Below are 19,943 nucleotides of genomic sequence, written 5' to 3' on the forward strand. Positions count from 1 at the left end.
GATCTGGCAAAAGGGAGGGGAGGAGAAAAGGAAAAAGAAAGACCCTCCAGAGGCCAGCTAAAAATCTGGAGCCTGGTGGTACAGATGATTGCAATAAATACAATGAAACTTTGTTCTTAGTTCTTGGACCTAGTGCAGACGCACAACCCACACAGATTAGATGTAATAGATGACATTTTTGTTGGGATGAAGAAGCCTAAAGTGATAAGTTTTTTTGTTAAACTCAAGCAAAAAAAATGGAAGAATAATAGAAAAATAGATTATTGTGCAATATTCTAAAGGCTTTTTTGCATATCTTTGGGAAACCCTAATGTTTTAAAAATGTGAAAATCCATTAATAAAATTGCATGTTAATAAAGAGGAAATAATCTGTCATGAGAGGACCAGTTATTCTGCCATTAATTTTGATGAAATCTCCTTTGCAATTGTTCCTGGAGCCCACACCGACTATGCATTTTCTTCAAGCCAGTCGGTTTATCTTGGCTCATAATTGTCAACTACTTCTGCAGAGAACCCCCAAGCTATGGACTGGTGATGCTTTTCTCTAGCTTTTTGTTTGGAAAAGGCTTTTTAAGGCAGATTTTAAACTCTCATATTTATGTATATTGTGTTTTAGAACTATACAAAGGAAATGTAAATGAAACCTGACTTTTGGTTTGGGGATTCTCTTTTGAATTCTGCCTAAAAGGCTTCTTTCCTTCTCCCCCCCCCCCCCCCCCCAGCCCCTTCTGCCACAGCTCACTTTCTCAGACTGAAAAGGGAAACCTTCACAATTAGAAATATGTCCAGGAGGCTGATGGGTAACAGACAAGTTATAGGCAATAAAAATAATGGCACATAATCAGCATTCAGTTTCTACTGGAGCAGCTTCCCACAGATTTATACTTTGTTAGTTTTTAATGAAATTGGAATTAAGTTGGCTTTTCTGCATATACTCAATATTTTATCAATAAGAGTAATGGCTCACCTTTATATAATACTGCAAGAGCTGTAAAGCCCTCGAGGTTGGACAGGTAAGTATTATTTTATGTCTTTTAGAGGCTATTTAGAGGCTATCCCAAATGTGTGGCATATTCAGATCCAGGCTGTTGCCTTCCAAGAGCATCTCCCTTTCCATTACCCTGCCCTACCTCTCTTAAGTGGTAGAGGGAATAGCTAGGTGGCTCAATGGATTGAGAGACAGGATGAGCAATGAGAGGTCCTGGGTTCAAATGTGGCCTCAGGTACTTCCTAGTTGTGTGAACTTAGGCAAGTCCTTTAACCCTGATTGCCTAGCTCTCACTGCTCTTCTGCCTTGGAACCAATACAGAGTATGGATTCCAAAACAAAAGGCAAAGGTTTACAAAGTTAGCTGAAAGCCTCGTATTAATACATTTTTACATTCAAACACGGGTACACAATTTTTTTCCAGATTTTTGGGGGGAATGCCTCCTTTTTAAAAAAATGCATATATTCATATTTTATTCACTGAGCCCCAGAATCAGTGATTCCACACTTGCTGTTTTCATCTTTTTAAGAACCTATCCTAACTTCATTAAACATTTTAAAAGTAAATCTCCTACAGACAGGCAAAGGATATCCACTGAATGCCTTACATGGGCACATTCAAGTTATATATAGAGAGAGGCAATGTGACAATCACTAAAATCAACAGTTCCCTCTCTTTTCCTTATTAAATCCAGCTAAAAATATTTCTAAGTCCATGCTATTGTGTGTATGGAAGATTCTAATGTATCCACAAAAGCAATAAGTATGTCTTCTTCTGTTATTCCATATTTCACTGATTCTCATAGAGGCAGTGTTATATGGTATAGAGAACAACAATGAGAGGAGTCCAAGGACCTCAGTTCAAATCTTGGCTCCTCCACTTATTAGAAAACTATGGGGGGTGGGGGCAGCTGGGTAGCTCAGTGGATTGAGAGCCAGGCCTAGAGACAGGAGGTCCTGGGTTCAAATCTAGCCTCAGACACTTCCTAGCTGTGTGACCCTGGGCAAGTCACTTGACCCCCATTGCCTAGCCCTTACCACTCTTCTACCTAGGAACCAATACACAGTATTGATTCCAAGATGGAAGGTAAGGGTTTATATATTTTTTTTAATTTGTTTAAGAAAAAAGAAAACTATGGAGGCAGCTGGATGGCTCAGTTGATTGAGAACTAGGCTTAGAGACAGGAGGTTCTGAGTTCAAATGTGACCTTAGACATTGCCTGGCTGGATGACTTTGGGCAAGTCACTTAACCCCCATTGCCTAGCTCTTGCCACTCTTCTGCCTTGGAACCAATGCATGGTATTGATTCTAAGATGGAAGGCAAAGGTTAAAAAAAAAGAGAAAGAAAGAAAATAATTTAATTTCTTTAGACTTCTTTGCCCTTCTCTGTAAAATGAGAGGGATTGAACTAAATGACTGAACTATAAGGTCCTGCCATACTCATCCACACAGCTACCCATCCATGTTGGATCACACATCCCCATGTTCTCTTGCTTGTCCGCACACAGGTATACAGTCCTTTTCTCAGTGTTTTTATATTTTATGGATACCAGTTAGGACTTAGTCCCTCCATTTGTTCTTTTCTTTAAGTTGGAACAAAAAATTTAAATCTTTAACATAATGAAATTAAAATAAATATCGAGTAAAATGGACTAATGTCAAAAGTTGATTTTTTTTCCTTTCAAAACACAATGTTGCTGAAGTAAGTCTCTGAGCTATTGTCTTCTGTAAATCCAAAAAAGAGACTGTAGTACTTTGTTGTGTAAATACTGCCTTTGTATTCCTGGTGCCTGATCCAAGAGAGACACTTAATAAATCCATATTGGATCAGATTAGGGTTCTTAACTTCCCTTAGCCAATGTAGTGAAGGTTTTAAATATGTTATAAACATTCTTAAGTGTTTTTTTTTTTAAATGCATAAAATAAATGGAAGGAAATGCTAAATTTCAGTTAGAGGTTAGTGCAAATGAAAATGTAACCTTTTCCTCATCCATGTTTACCATCTCCATGAAAACATGGACCTGAAGTTAAGAGGAAGGAGAGAAATCACAGTTTGTGTCTGCCTTGACAGATGCTGCTCATCCCCTGTTTATGAATTTATAGGAGCATCATAGTGAGGGTAAAGAACTGGCCCACCCCATAAACCTGTCATAAATGCCTGATAGCCTTCTGTTGTGGGAATCCTTCGTCCCATCAGCCCTGGGTCCTTCACCCCCGTGATTTGGGGCCATCTCTTTCCTCCCAGAGCTTAGGAACCACCATTAGAAGTTCCAGCATTATCAAGCCAACCAACACCTTTGCCCTAAAGTGATAAAGCTTTTCGAGAGACCAGCTTGGTGCCAAGTTAGGGGCAGAAAGCACATATGTGTGAAAAGCTTCCCTTGGACTATCTCATGCCATTAACCTCTTTATTTTGGACCAGTGGTGAACATGCAGCTCAGCCTCTGAGGTTCTATTAATCCTGGGCCCTGGAAATTGTAACATCGTGTCACCGATGTTAAAAAAATGTTTTTTAGAATTTAACATCTAGAAGAAAGGGCATCAAAAGGGAAGATTCATTGTTAGAAAATACTAAGGCTAAATTGTCCCTAAAAATGAAAAATACATATGTATGTTTATTTGTTTAAACCTCTCCTTTCAATTGTGAACCTTTGGAATGTAGAAATTGTTTCTTTCCCTCTGGCTGCTGCAGTAAGCACTTGCTGGGGCGTGTCCCTTTAGGAGGACAATCTCTTCATGGATTCCTTGGTCATTTGCTCTCAAGTCTATTTCAGCTGCAATTCAGTTCAAGTAGTCTTTTCTGCATAGCTTTTGTCTTAGAGAAAACAGAGTTCCAAGAATCTTGAATATGAAAAAACTGTGTGTTGGCACATCATGACTAGTAAAACTCCTCCAAAAGCATTCATTTTTTCCTTGAACTTTATGTTAAATTATCCCCTGCAAGTACTTGCAAAGAAATATAAATGCTGGGGGAAAATAAAACAGTTCTAATGGTTTTCTGCCAATATTGGAGACCTAGGACCAGAAGCACTGTGGATAGAAGGAGTGACAATTTGCTACCTTATGTTATTCTTTCAACTGTGATCATTTGAATTCAGACACTCATAGTCAGAAATTCCATTCCTGTATTTTGTTAGATGCTTTTAAAATGTCTGTGAGGACTTGAGGGTAAAGTCGTTAGGGTCCGGGTTGTCGCCCACCACCACGGAAGACCAATAGACAGTGCAGTCAGGCAAAGGGTCCTTTATTAGTCTGGTACGTACCAGGGGGCTCAGCACAGAGTTCCAACTGTAGTTCGTGAATCCAGCGGTTTATATCCCTACGACCCCCAGCACGTAGGCCCTCAAGTCCTTATCTGGTACGTACTATTGCTGGAACCTTGACATGTTTAGGTCTCCTGCCGGGGGTCTGCTTGGCCCCTAAGTTCTTCTCTGGTACATACTGCTGCTGGGACCTTGATAGGTTTATGTCTACTTATGGATGTTCTGAACTGCCATGGCCGAGCAGCTGGGGGTCTGCTCAGGTCTCCCTCAAAGTAAAAGCAGCAACAAGGTTAGTTTTTAGAGTAAAATAATCTCCAACTGAAGGCTCTTCTCTTATTCTATATGTGGTCAAGTCATTTTGCTTCTCATTTGAGGATGAGGAAATAAAGGAGGAAGGAGGGAAGTAAATCTTCGTGCTTCACAAGGAACATTGAAAAATGTAATAAGAGGCAGCTCTTCTTTCATCAAAAATGATATGAAATGTTAAATACCGTTATGTATAGTACAATGTGTATGTATGTGTGTGTGTGGCTCAATGTTCTGTTAACATAAAGTACAATATACTCAGGCTGAAAAAGTGTAGAAGGCTAACAAGGTCATGACTACATTCGTGAGATTTCTACATGCCTTATTTCCATCCTAATCTTTCCCTTCTTTCTCTTTCCTGAGCAGCTTCATTTTGGTTGTTCCCTCTCTCACCTTTTTTCACTTATCTTTTATTTAAAAATTTACATTGTGTATCCCTTGCCATATGTTTTACATTTCCCTGATTTTATTCCTTTTTTTTTCAGTTGATAACATTAGACATATTCATCTGTTTCTGACTTAAAAATTCATTCACCTATCAGTTTCAACCAGTATGGGCATTATCAACTGGAAAAAGCAAAGTATACCAAGAATCCCCCCCTTTTTTTAAAAAAACTTTACCTTCTGCCTTAGAACCAGCAGAAGAATGGTAAGGGCTAGGCAATGGGGGTTAAGTGACCTGCCCAAGGTCACACAGCTAGGAAGTGTCTGAGGCCATATTTGGACCTAGAACCTCCCATCTTTAGGCCTGGCTCTCAATCCACTGAGCCACCCAGATGCCCCCTCTTACCATTACTTCCGAATACCTCAATGTCACTCATTGGTCTGGGATGATATCAGGTGCTTATAATACTTTGCTTAAAATGCACTTTGTGAATACCATATGTAATGGCAAATAGTCAGCTTCCACAGGAAAACTCAATGCATTAGAGTTAAAACTAAAAATTGAAAACATAAAGTAGTAGGAAAAACATTCGGTGAAAATAAAGCAAAGAAGCCACCTGGCCTCTAGCTATTTAGACAAAATGACCTTTGGATAATTTCTCTACAATTTTGACTTTTAATGTTAATTAAAGAATCTTAGATGCAAAAAATAGACAATACAGATTAAAAAGACCAAGACCATTTTATTGCTTATTTCAATGACTCATGGGGAAAACAGTTGAATGTCACTAAGTCCGCTGAGTCCAAAAACATGAAATCTGAAATGGTCATCCTAAGACCAAATGCTTACTCCAATTACAGTCTGTGGTTTACACCATTAGAAAGAACTGAAGGATAGGAACTCATCTCTAGAAATACATGCAGGAGATAGTTTTAGCACAGTCTCAAAGATAACTATAAGAATAAGCTTCAGGAAGAGAAGAGAGTGTTGGTTTATAGCAGTTTGTAAACTGCTTCAGTGTGTAATCCCACCCCACTAAAAAAAAAAACAAAGAAAATTAAATCTATGGATCCATCTCCTTTTGGTTTGGATCAGAAAGGCCTGGAGGGAAATAGCTGCCCTTGTGAGTTCTGCATGTTATTCAACGCATCGTGGAAGTTTCAGAATGATTCATCAGTCCCTGAATGATCATACTATGTAGTCGTAATAAGCAGTGAACATGAAAGTTAGGCCCCCATATCATTTCATATTCTCCAGGTAAGAAATGATGAATCCGTCTAACCAATGGTAGGATATCCATCTCCTGTGGGATATTCTGAGGCTTGGCCTTTTCAGTGTGGGAACAAGTATTGTGGAACTTTTTTCCATCCATGCGGCAAACTGCTCCCCCGGGGCAGCCACCAGGACCCCTGAGCCCTCATCCCCTTTCTCTGGGATGGAGGGCTGCTCAGGCTCACTTCTGAAGTCCCGGTACGCGGAGACGACCGTAAAATCCCTTTTTGATCTCCTTGGCTATTGCCTGGGCTGTTGAGGATGTGCGTGGCGTGCCACTGGCCGTAGGGCTCTGGGTCGGAGGTAAGATCGGGGCCCAGTATTCTGGTCCCGACCGCTGTGCCCTAAGATCTCTAGATTGGTCCTTGCGCCACTTCAGGCAGGGAACAATCTGAAAAGCTAGGAGAGCGCATCCTAAATAAAGGAAAGAGATTCAGGGACATTGTGTCTTAAGAACAGTCCGCGGCATCCCGGCATTATTTGCTCTCGTGGCTTCACTCTAGCAGGTACGAACTTGATCTTGTGGCTTTTTCAACATGGGCCCCTTCCAAGGTGGACCGTGATTCACCTTGAAAGCTTAGCTGGACCATTGCCAAACCATCTGCTGCTGGTTCCAGCCTTGGGGGGAATCCATGAAGAGACGGAATATAGTCAGCATCAGAGGCCGCCTCCTCTGTGTGGTGTGGGCTCAGGGGACCCAAGGAGGGGCGTGAGGGGTACAAGAGCCGTCCGGGGGACGGATGGCCACAAGAGGGCTGTCTCTCACATGAATGACACAGTTAAATATTTCTTGCCTCTTGTGGTTTGTGAATTCTGTTGGCTTGTATAAATGATTACTATTGGACAAAAGGTCACGGTCTCGATAACCTTCTGTTTTAAAACAGGAGCCACAGCTGCAGCCCGGAAGGAGGTTATCAGGAACAAGATCCGAGCAATAGGCAAGATGGCGAGAGTATTCTCAGTTCTGAGGTGGGATCATTTACTTTTACTCTCTGTTTTCTTATTAAGTTTATCCAATTAATTCTCAACCATTCTTAAGGATTAAAAAAAATAACAGATACAGAGCTATTGTGAAAATTTAACAGAATAATATGTAAAGTAGAAATCATATCTGTAAAGTTTGTTTTGTAAACCTTAAAGATCTACAGAAATGTGAACAATGTTGTCACTAGACCTTTGTGAGAAGAGAATAAGTATTTATTAAACATCTGCTATGTGTCAAAAAAAAAAATTAACAGAGCCCAGATTAGGACAATTATAAGAATTGGGACAAAACTTGTGATTTCATTCTGCTTCAGCTTGCAATCAAGCCCCCTTCCCCCCCCCCCCAAAGCCATTAAAGTTGAAATCTATTGAGTCCATCTCCTCTTGGTACAAATTGGTAGAAGGAATTCCCAGTTGAAAAAACTCCCTTTACCAATGCAATGTGCATCTTCTTGGAGACTCAGGGTCATAAAATAATGCATGTTTTACCCAGGATGCAAAGCCCAATATGTTTTAGAGGTGGGACTTGAACTAAGATCTTAGAGGACTACACAACCCTTACCTTCCACTCTATCTACGATGCTATCAGTTGTTATACCTTTAGTATTTGTTAATTGAGGAAATGCATGATTACCAAGAAAAACTACTAAGAATTCAGTAATATTTTAAATGAATTTTTATTTTACCAAACACACCAATAGAACACCTTCTAAGTCTGAATCTTGACTTAGACATTTATTAGCTGTGTGACCCTGGGAAAGTCCCTTAATGATGGTGCTTCAATTTCTTTACCTGTAAAAGACCAGTAATCATAATCCCTACCTCCCAGGGTGGTTATGAGGGAAGTAGGAAAATAATATTTGTAAAATGTTTTACAAACCTTAAAGCTCCATATAAATATTAGCTATCCTCCTCCTTGCTTTGTAGAAAGCAATAACACATGCTCACAAGACATTTATTCAGTCTGCAGAAGATGTTTATGATGCTGAATATCAGGCTGCCTATTTTATGGAAGCTAAATCAAGGTAGTGCTCAGGACTTGTAGTTGTTCAGTCGTTCAGTCATGCCCAACCCTTCATGGCCCTATGAACCATAGCACACTAAGCCCTTCTGTCCTCCAGGATCTCTCAAGGTCTGTCGAAGTTCATGCTCATTATTTCCATGACACTGTATCCATCTCATCTTCTGCACGCCTTGAGTCTTCCCCATCACTGGGGACTTTTCTAGTGAGTCCCTGTCTTCTCATCATGTGGCCAAAGTGTTTCATCTGCAGTATTTGACTGATTAATCTGAACTCATTTCTTTAAGTATTCACTTGATGTCCAAGAGATTCTCAAAAGTCTTCTCCAGAGTCATAATTTGAAAGGGTTGATTGTGCACTGCTCAGCTTTCCTTACTGCCTAAATTCTCTCTGCCATCCATTGTAACTGGAAAAGCCATAGCTTTCACTGTGTGGACCTTTATCAGCAAGGTGATATCTCTGCTTTTTAGTATGCTGCCCAGACACATATGGATGAAAGGCCCCATGATGTCCTCAGCCATAGGTCGAGAGCCCCTGCCTAATGAACTTTAATGAAATTTAATAGTTTTTTTTTAATGTTTTAACACTCTTATTTCAACAGAGATTATTAAAAATACATTTTTCTTTGTATAATATTCTTTAAATCTTTACTAAAAGTCCCTTGCTCTCCTAGTTAAATTGATGTCTTTAAGTCCTTCCTACAATAAAAGCTCAATTACCAATGCTAAAAAGATGACTTTTTGGGGAATGAGACATTTTACATTTTAATTTCATTTGTCATAGGCCTTAGACTGCAGAGCTGGCAATTGGTGAAGCCTTTGCAAGCCATAAATGGGGAGACCTCAGGGCCCATTTCTCCCCTCTTCTGAGGCATACTAAGTGCTGGATTTTAGAAAGAGAGAAAAAAAGCCCTCAGGTTCTTTAAACTACAATTTGAGAAAATGAACAATAGCACCAGTAACTTGAGAGCCATTATCTATGCTATTCCAATAAAACTTTGAGAAGAATGAAAAATGGCTACCTAATGTTTGAGAAAATTTCTGTCTAATGTATCATATTTAAAACAGAGTATGAAAAGCATCCTTTTAAAAAAAACAGTTGCCACAAGGTAATTTTTTCCCATATTGTTCCTTTTTGTAAGTGTTACACTTATAAAACCCAAACTCCAAAACATAAACCCAAATAAACAATTGAAAAATGTTGGAAAGTATCCTTTTGTTATAAAATATTTTTCAAACACCCTGTAAGACTCCAGGAAAAAATGGTCTTTCTGAAGTTGATGACAAGCTTCTTTGCTTAAGGCAGCCCTCTGTTCCTAATTAATGTAAATTAAGTTTAATCCCCTGAAGAAAAAACGTTTTTTAAGTTGGGAGTATATATTTGAATATATGAATTATATAATCAGTTTTCAGTACTGTTGTGAGGAAGGACAGGACAGGAGAGGCTAGAGGCAGAATACACACAAATTTTGCTAAAAGCTTGAACTCTGATTTTGAGGCCAGACTTTTTCTCACATCAAGAAAGCAGTAGGTTTGGCATCTGAGTCTTTTCTTCTCCATTGGCTAATCCTTTCCTGTTCCATAAACTGAAAGAGGCATGTGCTCCTGGTCGCTCAGCTATGTTAGATGTTCACTCAAACCCATGTCTCTTTGGCTTTGAGCCCATTTCTCTCTATGTTGTCTTATCTACATGTCACACCCCTAAATGCTCGATGTCCCTGGAAGACCCCAAACACTGATAATAAAGGTTCACAATTCATAACATTTTAAGGCTTACTAAAACCGTTCCTTCAACAACCTTTTAAGTAGGTAGCATAATTATTATTGTTCCCATTCTGCAATTGAGGAAACTGAGATGGGAAGTTCACTTGTTAAATAGTTAAAAACACTTCAATTGGAGAATGATGCAGGAATGAGTTTTAATTCAGTTAGACTACAAAAATGTATCGATGGTCCTTCACATTTAATCCCAGTGTTCCTTAGATTGCGATCTTCTCTCCCAGGTACTTTCCTCTGTTTCCTTACAACCTCCACCCCTAACATGGCATAGACTCAACTGGCATGCCTAACAGTTCCTGATGCTTTCACCCTTAAACCAGTGACTTCTCAATTTCTGTTATGGGTTTTGTCATTCCTTTGACCATTCATATTCTCAGTCTGAGTCACCTTCAGTGAGTTCATCCTTCTTGATGGCTTTCCCAACACATAATGTCTTTCCCAACATCTTATCCAATCAGATGCCGAGTCTTGCTGATTTCACCTCTGAAATATATTTTCCTTCTTTTTTGTTTCCACCCAGTCATGTGGCCTTACCCTAGTTCAGTCCCTTTATCACCTCTCTTATAGACTGTTGCAACAGACTTCCAATTAGACTTCCAGTTTCCATTTTTTTTTCCTCCAAAACAATCCATCCTCCATACAGTTTCCAAAATAATCTACCTGTGGTCAGTCAATATCTGCCATTATCACATACCAGATTAAAAAAAAAATCTTTTGTGGTTTTTTATGACCTATAGAAAAAGAAAAATGCAGAGTCCTCAGTTTGACATATTAAAGTCCCTGTAAGGTGCGTCTCTGATTGCTTCCTTGACTGACACGGAAACCTCCCTGCATTCCCCCATCCACTGCTGCTCTTGCCCCTGCCCTGTGATCTCGGTGAGAAGGCGTGCACCCTTGTCTGCAATGAGGCCAGCTAAGTTCTAGTGTGATAGGAGCAGGTCAGCACCATGCACATGTTTTCTTCCTCCAGCTTCGTCCTTTCTCTGTGGAGAGGAGGAAAAAAAGAGGGGGAAAGAAGAGGTGATGGTTTTGTCTTCTTTGTTCCCCTACAGAGAAGAGAGTGAGAGTGTGCTGACACTGAAAGGCTTGACTCCCACGGGGATGCTTCCCAGCGGGGTGCTCTCTGGAGGAAAACAAACCCTGCAGAGCGGTAAGGAGGCCCTGCTGGTGTATCTGTCTGTGTGTCACCCTGCCCCCAGGAGCAGCAGGAGCCAATTTTTTTTTTTTTTAAGGTTGAGGGAAAAAAAAAACACCATGACTTTCCATAAAAGAATTTCTCAAATCCTCCAAGACAAACACGTAGCCCTTCCTCCTCCTCCAGAGTCCTTCCTCTACGCCTGGTCCTCGGCTCATCCCTGATGCCCAGAGAGCCATCATCTCAGATGCCTGCCACGGTTTAGCATTCTGTATTAGGCAGCATCTAACTATCTCTCCCCAAAGACTCTGCCTCCAGCTGACGCTTGGGGGGGGAGGGAGAAATTCAGGCCTATGTATCAAATGACCATAAAACTATTACTAGTGTTACTTTTTTATAGACATTACTGTCTATACAACTTCATCTTCAATGAATTGATTTGTCCAAGCAAAGCCTATATATAGGGTTTTGTTTTTTGTTATTACCTAGATTGATGTTTTGGACGAATTAATCTATCAGTTCTGTCAAAATGGCCCATCCAAGCTGTGGATATAAATTCATTCCAGAGTGTAGTTGGGTTAAATGTATCCATGAAAAGGAAATTATTTTGACTATTTTAATAAAAAAGTTGGCAGTGGCCAAGTACACTATTGAGGGATTAGACTAACAAAAAACCGAATTTCTTTGACTTCCAGTTATGATGTAAATCCCATGCCAATGATAATACTCATTTGCACTGCCTCTAGGTCCCAGTACTTGGGTGAGAATATGTGGTTTTACTCTTGAATCTTCAATTTAGAATTTGTATTGTTATTAATAATTATTATTGCCATGCATGAAATACAGGCTTGTTATGATTTCTGTTATTTTGCTATTAATTGGAACCTGGAAAGGAGGGGAAAAGAAAAAGCTATTTAGGTACTTCAGTCTCAGCCTCTTGATTATTTTCCTATTTCTTCCCTAGAGTTCTCTTTCTCTCTCTATTTTTTTTTCTTTTTCAATTTCTGCCTTTTTTAATCAACAAAATACAGGTACTTTGATGGTTAATATTTTTAGTGATATGTGAGCTGAGCAAAATGTAATGTTCAACTTTGTCAAGTCATCGTACATTATTAAGCACTTGCTGTATTGCATAAGCACTGTGCTAAGGGCTGGGGATCCAAAGAAAAGCAAAAGACACTGCTCTCAAGGTAGTCAGACTAATGGGGGAAACAACACACAAACAAATATGTACAAGCAAGACAGTCCCAGGATAAACGGAAGATTATCCTAGAGGGAATACCCTAGCATTACTTAGCAAGTCAAGTAAGGCTGTGGAGGTCCCAAGGATCATGTCTCAGCTCTGCAGGGGTAGGAGATTGGTACACTAGTTCTGCTTTATTGCCCAATTCCTCTTGATTTATGTGTGAATTTGGCCTTAAGGCAATGCAGTTATTCTCCTGTTCAAAGATAAAAACTGTTAATGCATGGAGGAAAAATACATAGTATTATAGCAGCAAATTACCCTCTAATTTATTGCTGAAAAGAATTATTCTAATGTTGTTATAAGACCCACAAAACCTCTCACACTGAAATATACTTGCTCAGTAGAACATTACTGTACACGCATCATTAATTTGCACAAAGTGCACAGCTACCAAATTCACTGAAACCTACATAGTTTCTGTTAAACACAGTTGAAGAAATAACATAGACATTACCAGAAAATAGGTCCACTAATTTCCATAGGGCACATCATAGGAGAATGGGAGAGTAACTTATTTCCAGGTGACAGTTAGAGTATAGTTCCAAATTTTTATCTTCATACTTAACATAAGTTACTATAATTCTTTGTTTTATTTTGTTTCCAGATTTTGCCTTCATTTTTCTCCCAGGTTACTACATTCCTTTTAAATTTGTTCATTTCATTAAATCCATTGGTTTGCTGCATTTTTTTTTTTGGATGACCAAAAGAGACATTTTGGAAAAAATGCTTTTTGGTCTTGAGCATAAAAGCCTTTTAGTTCTTATTTTAAGCCATAATCAGATCACAAATTCAAGATTCATTTTCTTCAGATCCCTTGATTTTCAGGAAAGGTCTGTGGGGCTTCTTGACAGAAATTCAAAGCACAAGCAGCTTTGCTAATCACGTACTAGCCGACCACTCTTGTGGGCACTTTGAAAGTGGTTATAGTTTCCAAACCAAGACAGAAGGGAAAAAATCCAAATAAAAGCTTGGGGATAGAATTTTAATATTCAAACTTGGTGGAAGTAGAGAATCTTTATTCTTTCTTTTTGTGCTGCTTTTTTTATATCACCTAGCATGGGAGGTCAGGTATATAGAATAAATAATAGACACATGTGATAATGGCCCCTATGCCCTTCCCAGTACAAAAGTTACAGCTATAGCTTGAAGTTCTTCCTGATAATATTCTGATCCTGACAGAATAGATAGGATTTCCTAAAAATGATACTATAATCTTCCCTGCCCCTTAATTTTTAATCTCCCTTACATTGTTTTTCCAATGATGTTCTTCTAATAATGGAAAGAAAAATGGTTATGTTCCTAGCTAGCAAGAAATTCTGTTAATATGATTTTTCCCCTACTTTATGTAAGATGTTTATTTTTTTTTCAGGGTTTTTGGGTGTGGTTTTTTTGGAGGGGAGGGAGTTCAAAAACTCAGGGGAAACAAGTTTTTGAGTAACTATAGTAAATTCTCTGTGTGTTTTTTATCCCCTTCTCCTAAGTCTATATTCTACTACCAGAAGTTGCCAATATTTATTATGAAATTTGTGTGTAGATGTGGCTTTAGGTCACTGGTTCTAGGTCCCTGCCTTTTGTTTGGCAGTTTTAAAGATGTAAATAAATTAATCTATTACCACTAAAAAACTGAATACTTTGCCCAATGAACTTAGTGGGTCTGATGTACATTTTAGCGGAATATATTTTTTTCCTTAAAAAATAGCTTGCCCCCCTAAAGAAAAAAAAATTCTCACAACTTTTTTTAAAGGTTAATGATTTGAAAATCTTTCTGGGACCATAACAAACAAGCAAAATCCCAAAGCAATTTCAGTTGCATAGATCAACCCAAATATGAAATGATTTTGTTTTTGTAGCTTCTTTATGTCGTCTTCTGTGCTAGACTCCAGCCCTTACAGTAACATCAGTTTATTAGCTCCTTTTGCTCTTCACTGACTTGTTCTTAGAATTACAAATCCTCTGCTCATTTTTCTCATTCGTTTTGCACCCCCTTTCTTCTCTTCAGCTACTGTTGAGGCTATTGAGGCTGATGAAGGTAAATTGGCCAGTCCCCTTTCTGTTGTGTCTGCAACAGATAAGGGCTCTGCTGGGTGTATTCATTTCTTTCTTTCTTTCTTCCTTTCTTCTTTCCTTCCTTTCTTTCTCTCTTTTTTGCTGTAGCTTGTACAGAGTGTGTGGGTGTTGGGCTAACAGTTGTGGCTCAGTATTAACCAATTATGTTCTTGCTTTAAAGGGGAAAGTGTCCTTTCTATGGTTTGTTTGTTTTTTTTTTTTCCTTAAAGTTCTAATGTTCTAATTTGTGTACATTTTACCGAATATCATCACATGAAAAGGAAAAAAATGCATGACTGATGTGGGGTGGGAATTATGGCAGCTAATAGTAGATGCTGATCTCACACATAACTGAAAAACCTTATTCTTAGGGTGGAACCATGGTCCTTTGAATCAACTTTTTTCAGCCAGACACTTTAAAGGAGAGAAAAGATTTTAACATAGACTTCAGAAGATTCTAGTAAAAAGCTCATTGGAACGGTGCTTCATTGAATTTTATTTCTGCTGGTCATATCAAATGGTCACCTATGATATCGTTGTAGTAGCAGAACAATTAGCACCAGCCAATTCTAAGAGAAAGACCAAAGATGTCCAGCTGCCGTGAAAGAAGCTTATTAGAGAGGAAAATCAATCAAGGTTCATTTATTGAGGGCCCACTCGCTGCAGTGTGCTGCACTGCTCTGAGCCAGATACTGTGAGAAAAACAAATCCTCCCCTCCAGGAGATTTAGGAAAACCAAGTTTGCTCCTTGACACATTGCTTTGATTGACTCTAGTGTTCTTTAAATACTAAGGGATATTTTTTTTAACATTTTAACAATATTCACACAATATAAAGAAATTTAAGAGAAGAATTTTAAAGTTCCCCTTTAAACCAAATTCTTCAGTTGTATTTTGTTCTTGCAAGATGACTTTTTTTTTCTTTTCCCCCAAATTGTGTAGTTATTAGTCCCTTGGTATGATGTGAAAATGTTATTCTAGACACTTCCAATTTGGTAATGATTTTGAAACAGTGGGAAAAAAAATGATAGCATAGTAAGAGAAAATACAACTGCATCTTAAATAGCAGTCAGTAAGCTGCTATTTATGTGGGAATTACCTATTCCTAATGGCAAATTCTAATCTGCAGTGTGCATTCTCGTTAATAGTTTGGCTGTTTTCTGTGGTTTCTGTGACTCTGTGTCGTGTTAAGTATACTACCAATGTAAATTGCTAATACTCATTGTCTGACCAGCAACTACAGCAGAGCACATTCTTCATCACTAGGAGAGATGTTAAACCCTCTTGGAACCCAAAACTTGAATATGGAGCCCCATTCCTGGACTAAACCTTTTTCAAGTTTTATCTTTAACTGCCACAAATGTTGGGTGGCCAGTATAATTCAAGGGTTCCATTCTTACAATTTTAAGAAACAAAAGTATTGGATAAGTTATATTTTCTATGGAAGTTTGTCTTTTTTTTCATAAAAAAGTACTAAAGAATTCATAGTAGTTTAGCAAAAGAGTAGATCCACTTAATGCCATCCTTAAATAATTTGCTTAGGCTTCAAGTCGGGGGCTCAATAGACATCTTTGCTTTTATACAATTTATTTCTAAATTAAAGAAGAATTGAGAAGCTTTGCTATGGGCCTTGGTCTTTCTCATTTCCCCATCTTCCTCTCACAATTGACTAATCACCATTATGCTTTCCCAGTTTAAAAAAATATATATAATGTGTACTATCTACTCTATTGAACTTTGAAACACATATGTGTTTTCATATTTTCTTCTGAAAGGGTACTATAGAAAGAAGAAAATTGGCAAAATGTCAGTCTGAGTTGCTTTTCTTGCTCCCGTGTCCAACTTGAGTAGGATACTGGTACCCAGAATTCTTCTTTAAGAGATTCATGGAACAGCGTAGCTCAAGTCAGCATTGGTGATTGGCTCTTGATTATCTGGCATGTTCCTCACAGGATTTAGAACAAACTGACGTCACTGGCTCCCCATTAAATATTTTGAAGTTGATGTTCTTATTATATGATTTATCAGTTATATTTGTATAAATACTTTATCTGATGTACATTGGGAATGAGGGGAAGTAGACCTAATTGATTTGGATAAAACCAAATCCATTTCTTTAGATTTATGCTAAAAGCTGTCAATAGTATTTCCTCCTATGTTTTACTTCATTTTCAAAATACCCTTATTTAGAAATCCTCTTAGAAATAGGTCATTTTGGGGTTTTTACTCTCCTCCAAATCAGGCAGTAATGGATGCCTGATGACATCAGTTTGGACTGTTCACATCACTGCTGAAGGGCAGGCTTTTTTTTTCCTTCTTTTTTTTCAACTCACTGATTTGATTGATCTCGATTTTTATGAGGTTTCCTCTCACTCTGTCACCCCTTCCACATTTTACCAAAGTTAAGAAGGTAAAACACAGCTGAGTAGTTTCATTCTTATGGCTGTTGGGCCAAGATTTTTTTCTGGGATTTTAAGACAGCAAGGGAAGACCTAAGAGTGATTTCTTTCCCAGTTCTCCCTTGCCTCTACTTTAGATTCTTCCAGTTTTTGCTTAGTTTTCTCTCTAATGGAACGAGAAATACCATTGCATTCATAGGCACTACTTCAGTACTACAGAGGGGAGGTGGGGTGGAGAAAGGAGAAATATTTTCTTTCGAGTTTGGAGCTTTCACACCATGCCAAATGATGTGCACGATCAATTGCTGTGTCTTAAGAACCGTTCCTGATGGCCAATATAACTTACCTGTCCACTCCAGAGTTCTTTGAGCTGAACTCATGAAGACACGAAAAATGTTTACTGTTTGACTTGCTCAAGAGGACACTTTGATTGGCAAGAGACATTGGCTGTTTTCAAACCCTTAAGTTTTCTCCCAGTATGGTAAGGAGTCTGTCGTGTCGTCTTCAGGTCCTGTCACTTTGTTCTCCACTAAAGGAATCCTTCCCTCACTGAGCAATCGATAAGTAATATGATTATGTTGTGGGGTCCTTTCATTTTCCTCTGACTAACTCTTCTATTTTTTTTTAATGATCTTCTGTTTAGCTATCAAAGGATTTTCACCACAACATAAGATCACTAGCTTCGAAGAAGCCAAAGGCTTAGACCGAATTAATGAGAGGATGCCACCTCGCAGAGATGCCATGCCCTCTGATGCCAACCTTAACTCCATCAACAAGGCTATCTCTTCAGAGACTAATGGCACTGACAGCAATGGCAGTAATAGCAGCAATATTCAGTGACCACTTCCCGTTCACATTTCTTCCTTCCTTCCTTCCTTCCTTCCTTCCTTCCTTCCTTCCTTCCTTCCTTCCTTCCTTCCTTCCTTCCTTCCTTCCTTCCTTCCTTCCTTCCTTCCTTCCTTCCTTCCTTCCTATCTTTCTTTCTTTCTTTCTTTCTTTCTTTCTTTCTTTCTTTCTTTCTTTCTTTCTTTCTTTCTTTCTTTCTTTCTTTCTTTCTTTCTTCCTTCCTTCTTTCCTTCCTTCCTTACTTCTTTTCTTCCTTCCTTCCTTCCTTCCTTCCTTCCTTCCTTCCTTCCTTCCTTCCTTCCTTCCTTCCTTCCTTCCTTCCTTCCTTCCTTCCTTCCTCCCTTCCTCCCTTCCTTCCTTCCTTTCTTTTTTTTTTTGAGCTGCAGGGCATGATGGGGATTGCTGCACATCAGCAGTTGGGTGGTCTTGCCTCTGGTTATAGCTTACTTGCTCTGGGGGCCAGGTGTTGGATTCAGTTTACAATATCAGCTAGAAAAGAGATAGTAAACTATGTTTTGGTGGATGTGGGGTGGGGGTAAAACACCTCCTTGGGACAGGCCTTTTCTTAAAAAATGCTTACAGAAAAGCAAACAAAAGAATGCTAAGGGTGGTGCAAATTGCAGAATAAGGGGAATGAACATGTTTTCCTATCACATTGGGAACTCCTAGCTAGGTTACTGAAAGGCCTCTTCTTATGTTACTGGATGTGAAAACTTTGTCTAATTTCTTATTTCTGTTGTACGTTTACAGTGCTGCAGCACTAAAAATGGATGACATCAAACATTTTTAACAAAATGATGTACAAACTAAATAAGGACTATTTATTGATAATGTTTTGCTACTCTTGTCAGACAATGGCTATAAACTGAATTAGGCAGTCTTAAAAAAAAAAGGAAAAAAAAGAATGTTGCAAATTTGTTAAAAATGCCAAAAAAAAAGGACAGTTTAATTTTGTACAGATTATGCTTACCTCAGGTTTCTTTAGTGTGCTTGAATGCCCTTCTTTCAATATTACATTTATCTTACTCATTTGGCAATGAATATCTTTTTTTCCCTTTAAGTTTAAAAAAAAAAACTGGAATAATTACATCTATCTTTTTTTGCTGTTTATATTTAGGGGTTTTTTTTGTTTCTGTTTTTTTTTTTGGTAAATCAAATCTTGGTTGTGGCTTGCTGAATTTAAATATTTATGAGTGGTGCATTTTTAAGTATAGTGAACAAGACACCATATTAAGTGCAGTGCAAAGCATCTTTATTCTGTAAAAATCTGCCTATGCATGTTTTTTAAGAAAAAAAATGGCTATATAGGCCTGTATGGGACTGTAATGCGCTTAGTGGTCTGACTTATACTGGAAATGTATGTATACTGGCGTACTTTATATTCTCTAAAAAATGCTTAATGCCTTTGAAATTTTGTAATCAAAAAAAGCTTTGAAAAATCTAAAGGGGAGAGTATTCTTAAAAGTTTTTAACATAAGCTTGTCAGTGCACATATAGATGGTTAGCATGTTTAGCAAACCTTGTGAAATTTAAATAAGTTTGTAGTTACATGTGAAACTAAATGCATGGTAACTGTTAATGTCATAATGGTTTAGTCATTTTGTTCTGTTCTGTCACGTGCCACAAAATGTGTAATTTTTTCACTTTTTTCCCTTTGTATATCAGTTAATGGGTTACAACTGGTTCATTCTGAAAACAACAACAAAACAGTCCATTGATATTTTTTAACAAATGTATAAGTGCCCAAGTAATTCACTACAGCCTAAAGCCTTGCCTTTGTAATTTGACTTCTGAAATGTTGGCAATCAAAGCATGCACTTGTAACAATGAGAAAAGCATTTTATATTACTACTCAATAAAAATGTGCATGAACTTAAAGAGCTCTCCTCCTGTCCACTGAGTCTCTCCTGAAGGTCTTTGGGTATAAAACCAGCATGTATCCTCCCAGTATTGGGCCTGCTCCCAAACATCCCCCATTTTGGTTGGAGCAGGCTTCCTGGGGCCTGGTGGGTGTGGTGCATGCTCTCATTATACCATCTGGGTGGAGTTGTATCCAACTCTAAAAGGAAAGACTTCTGTTAGGAAAACAAGACCCTGAGGCTCCTTTGAATGTGGCAGCTGATCATGAATCCATGATTTTTTTAAATTATGAAACAAATCAAATTTGCTATTGTGTTGTCACAGTTGTTTTGGATTACCGTACCTCTAAAAGAGACAATTGTGAGCTTCCCAGAAGAAAAAGTTGCACCCGTATTGGTAGGAAATTGCTTTACTG

At 38.4% G+C, this 19,943-nt stretch overlaps 1 protein-coding gene across 6 annotated transcripts in view; it reads left to right on the plus strand.

The window, feature by feature from the left end:
* PPP3CA (protein phosphatase 3 catalytic subunit alpha) overlaps window positions 1–19,546 on the plus strand; it is a 418,815-nt gene extending 399,269 nt beyond the window's left edge. For 4 of the 6 annotated variants that reach the window (XM_056803150.1, XM_056803149.1, XM_016423040.2 and 1 more), the window contains 4 exons: window positions 7,099–7,183; window positions 11,050–11,147; window positions 14,378–14,407; window positions 17,466–19,546. In XM_056803150.1, coding sequence (XP_056659128.1) covers window positions 7,099–7,183; window positions 11,050–11,147; window positions 14,378–14,407; window positions 17,466–17,662 — 410 coding nt within the window. In that variant the 3' untranslated portion in view covers window positions 17,663–19,546. The remainder of the gene's footprint in view (window positions 1–7,098; window positions 7,184–11,049; window positions 11,148–14,377; window positions 14,408–17,465) is intronic. The other 2 variants (XM_056803152.1, XM_056803151.1) reach the window with 1 other exon arrangement.
* Window positions 19,547–19,943: the final 397 nt, after the last annotated feature.

The sequence above is a fragment of the Monodelphis domestica genome, chromosome 6, assembly GCF_027887165.1.
Source record: "Monodelphis domestica isolate mMonDom1 chromosome 6, mMonDom1.pri, whole genome shotgun sequence".
Classification (NCBI taxonomy): domain Eukaryota; kingdom Metazoa; phylum Chordata; class Mammalia; order Didelphimorphia; family Didelphidae; genus Monodelphis; species Monodelphis domestica.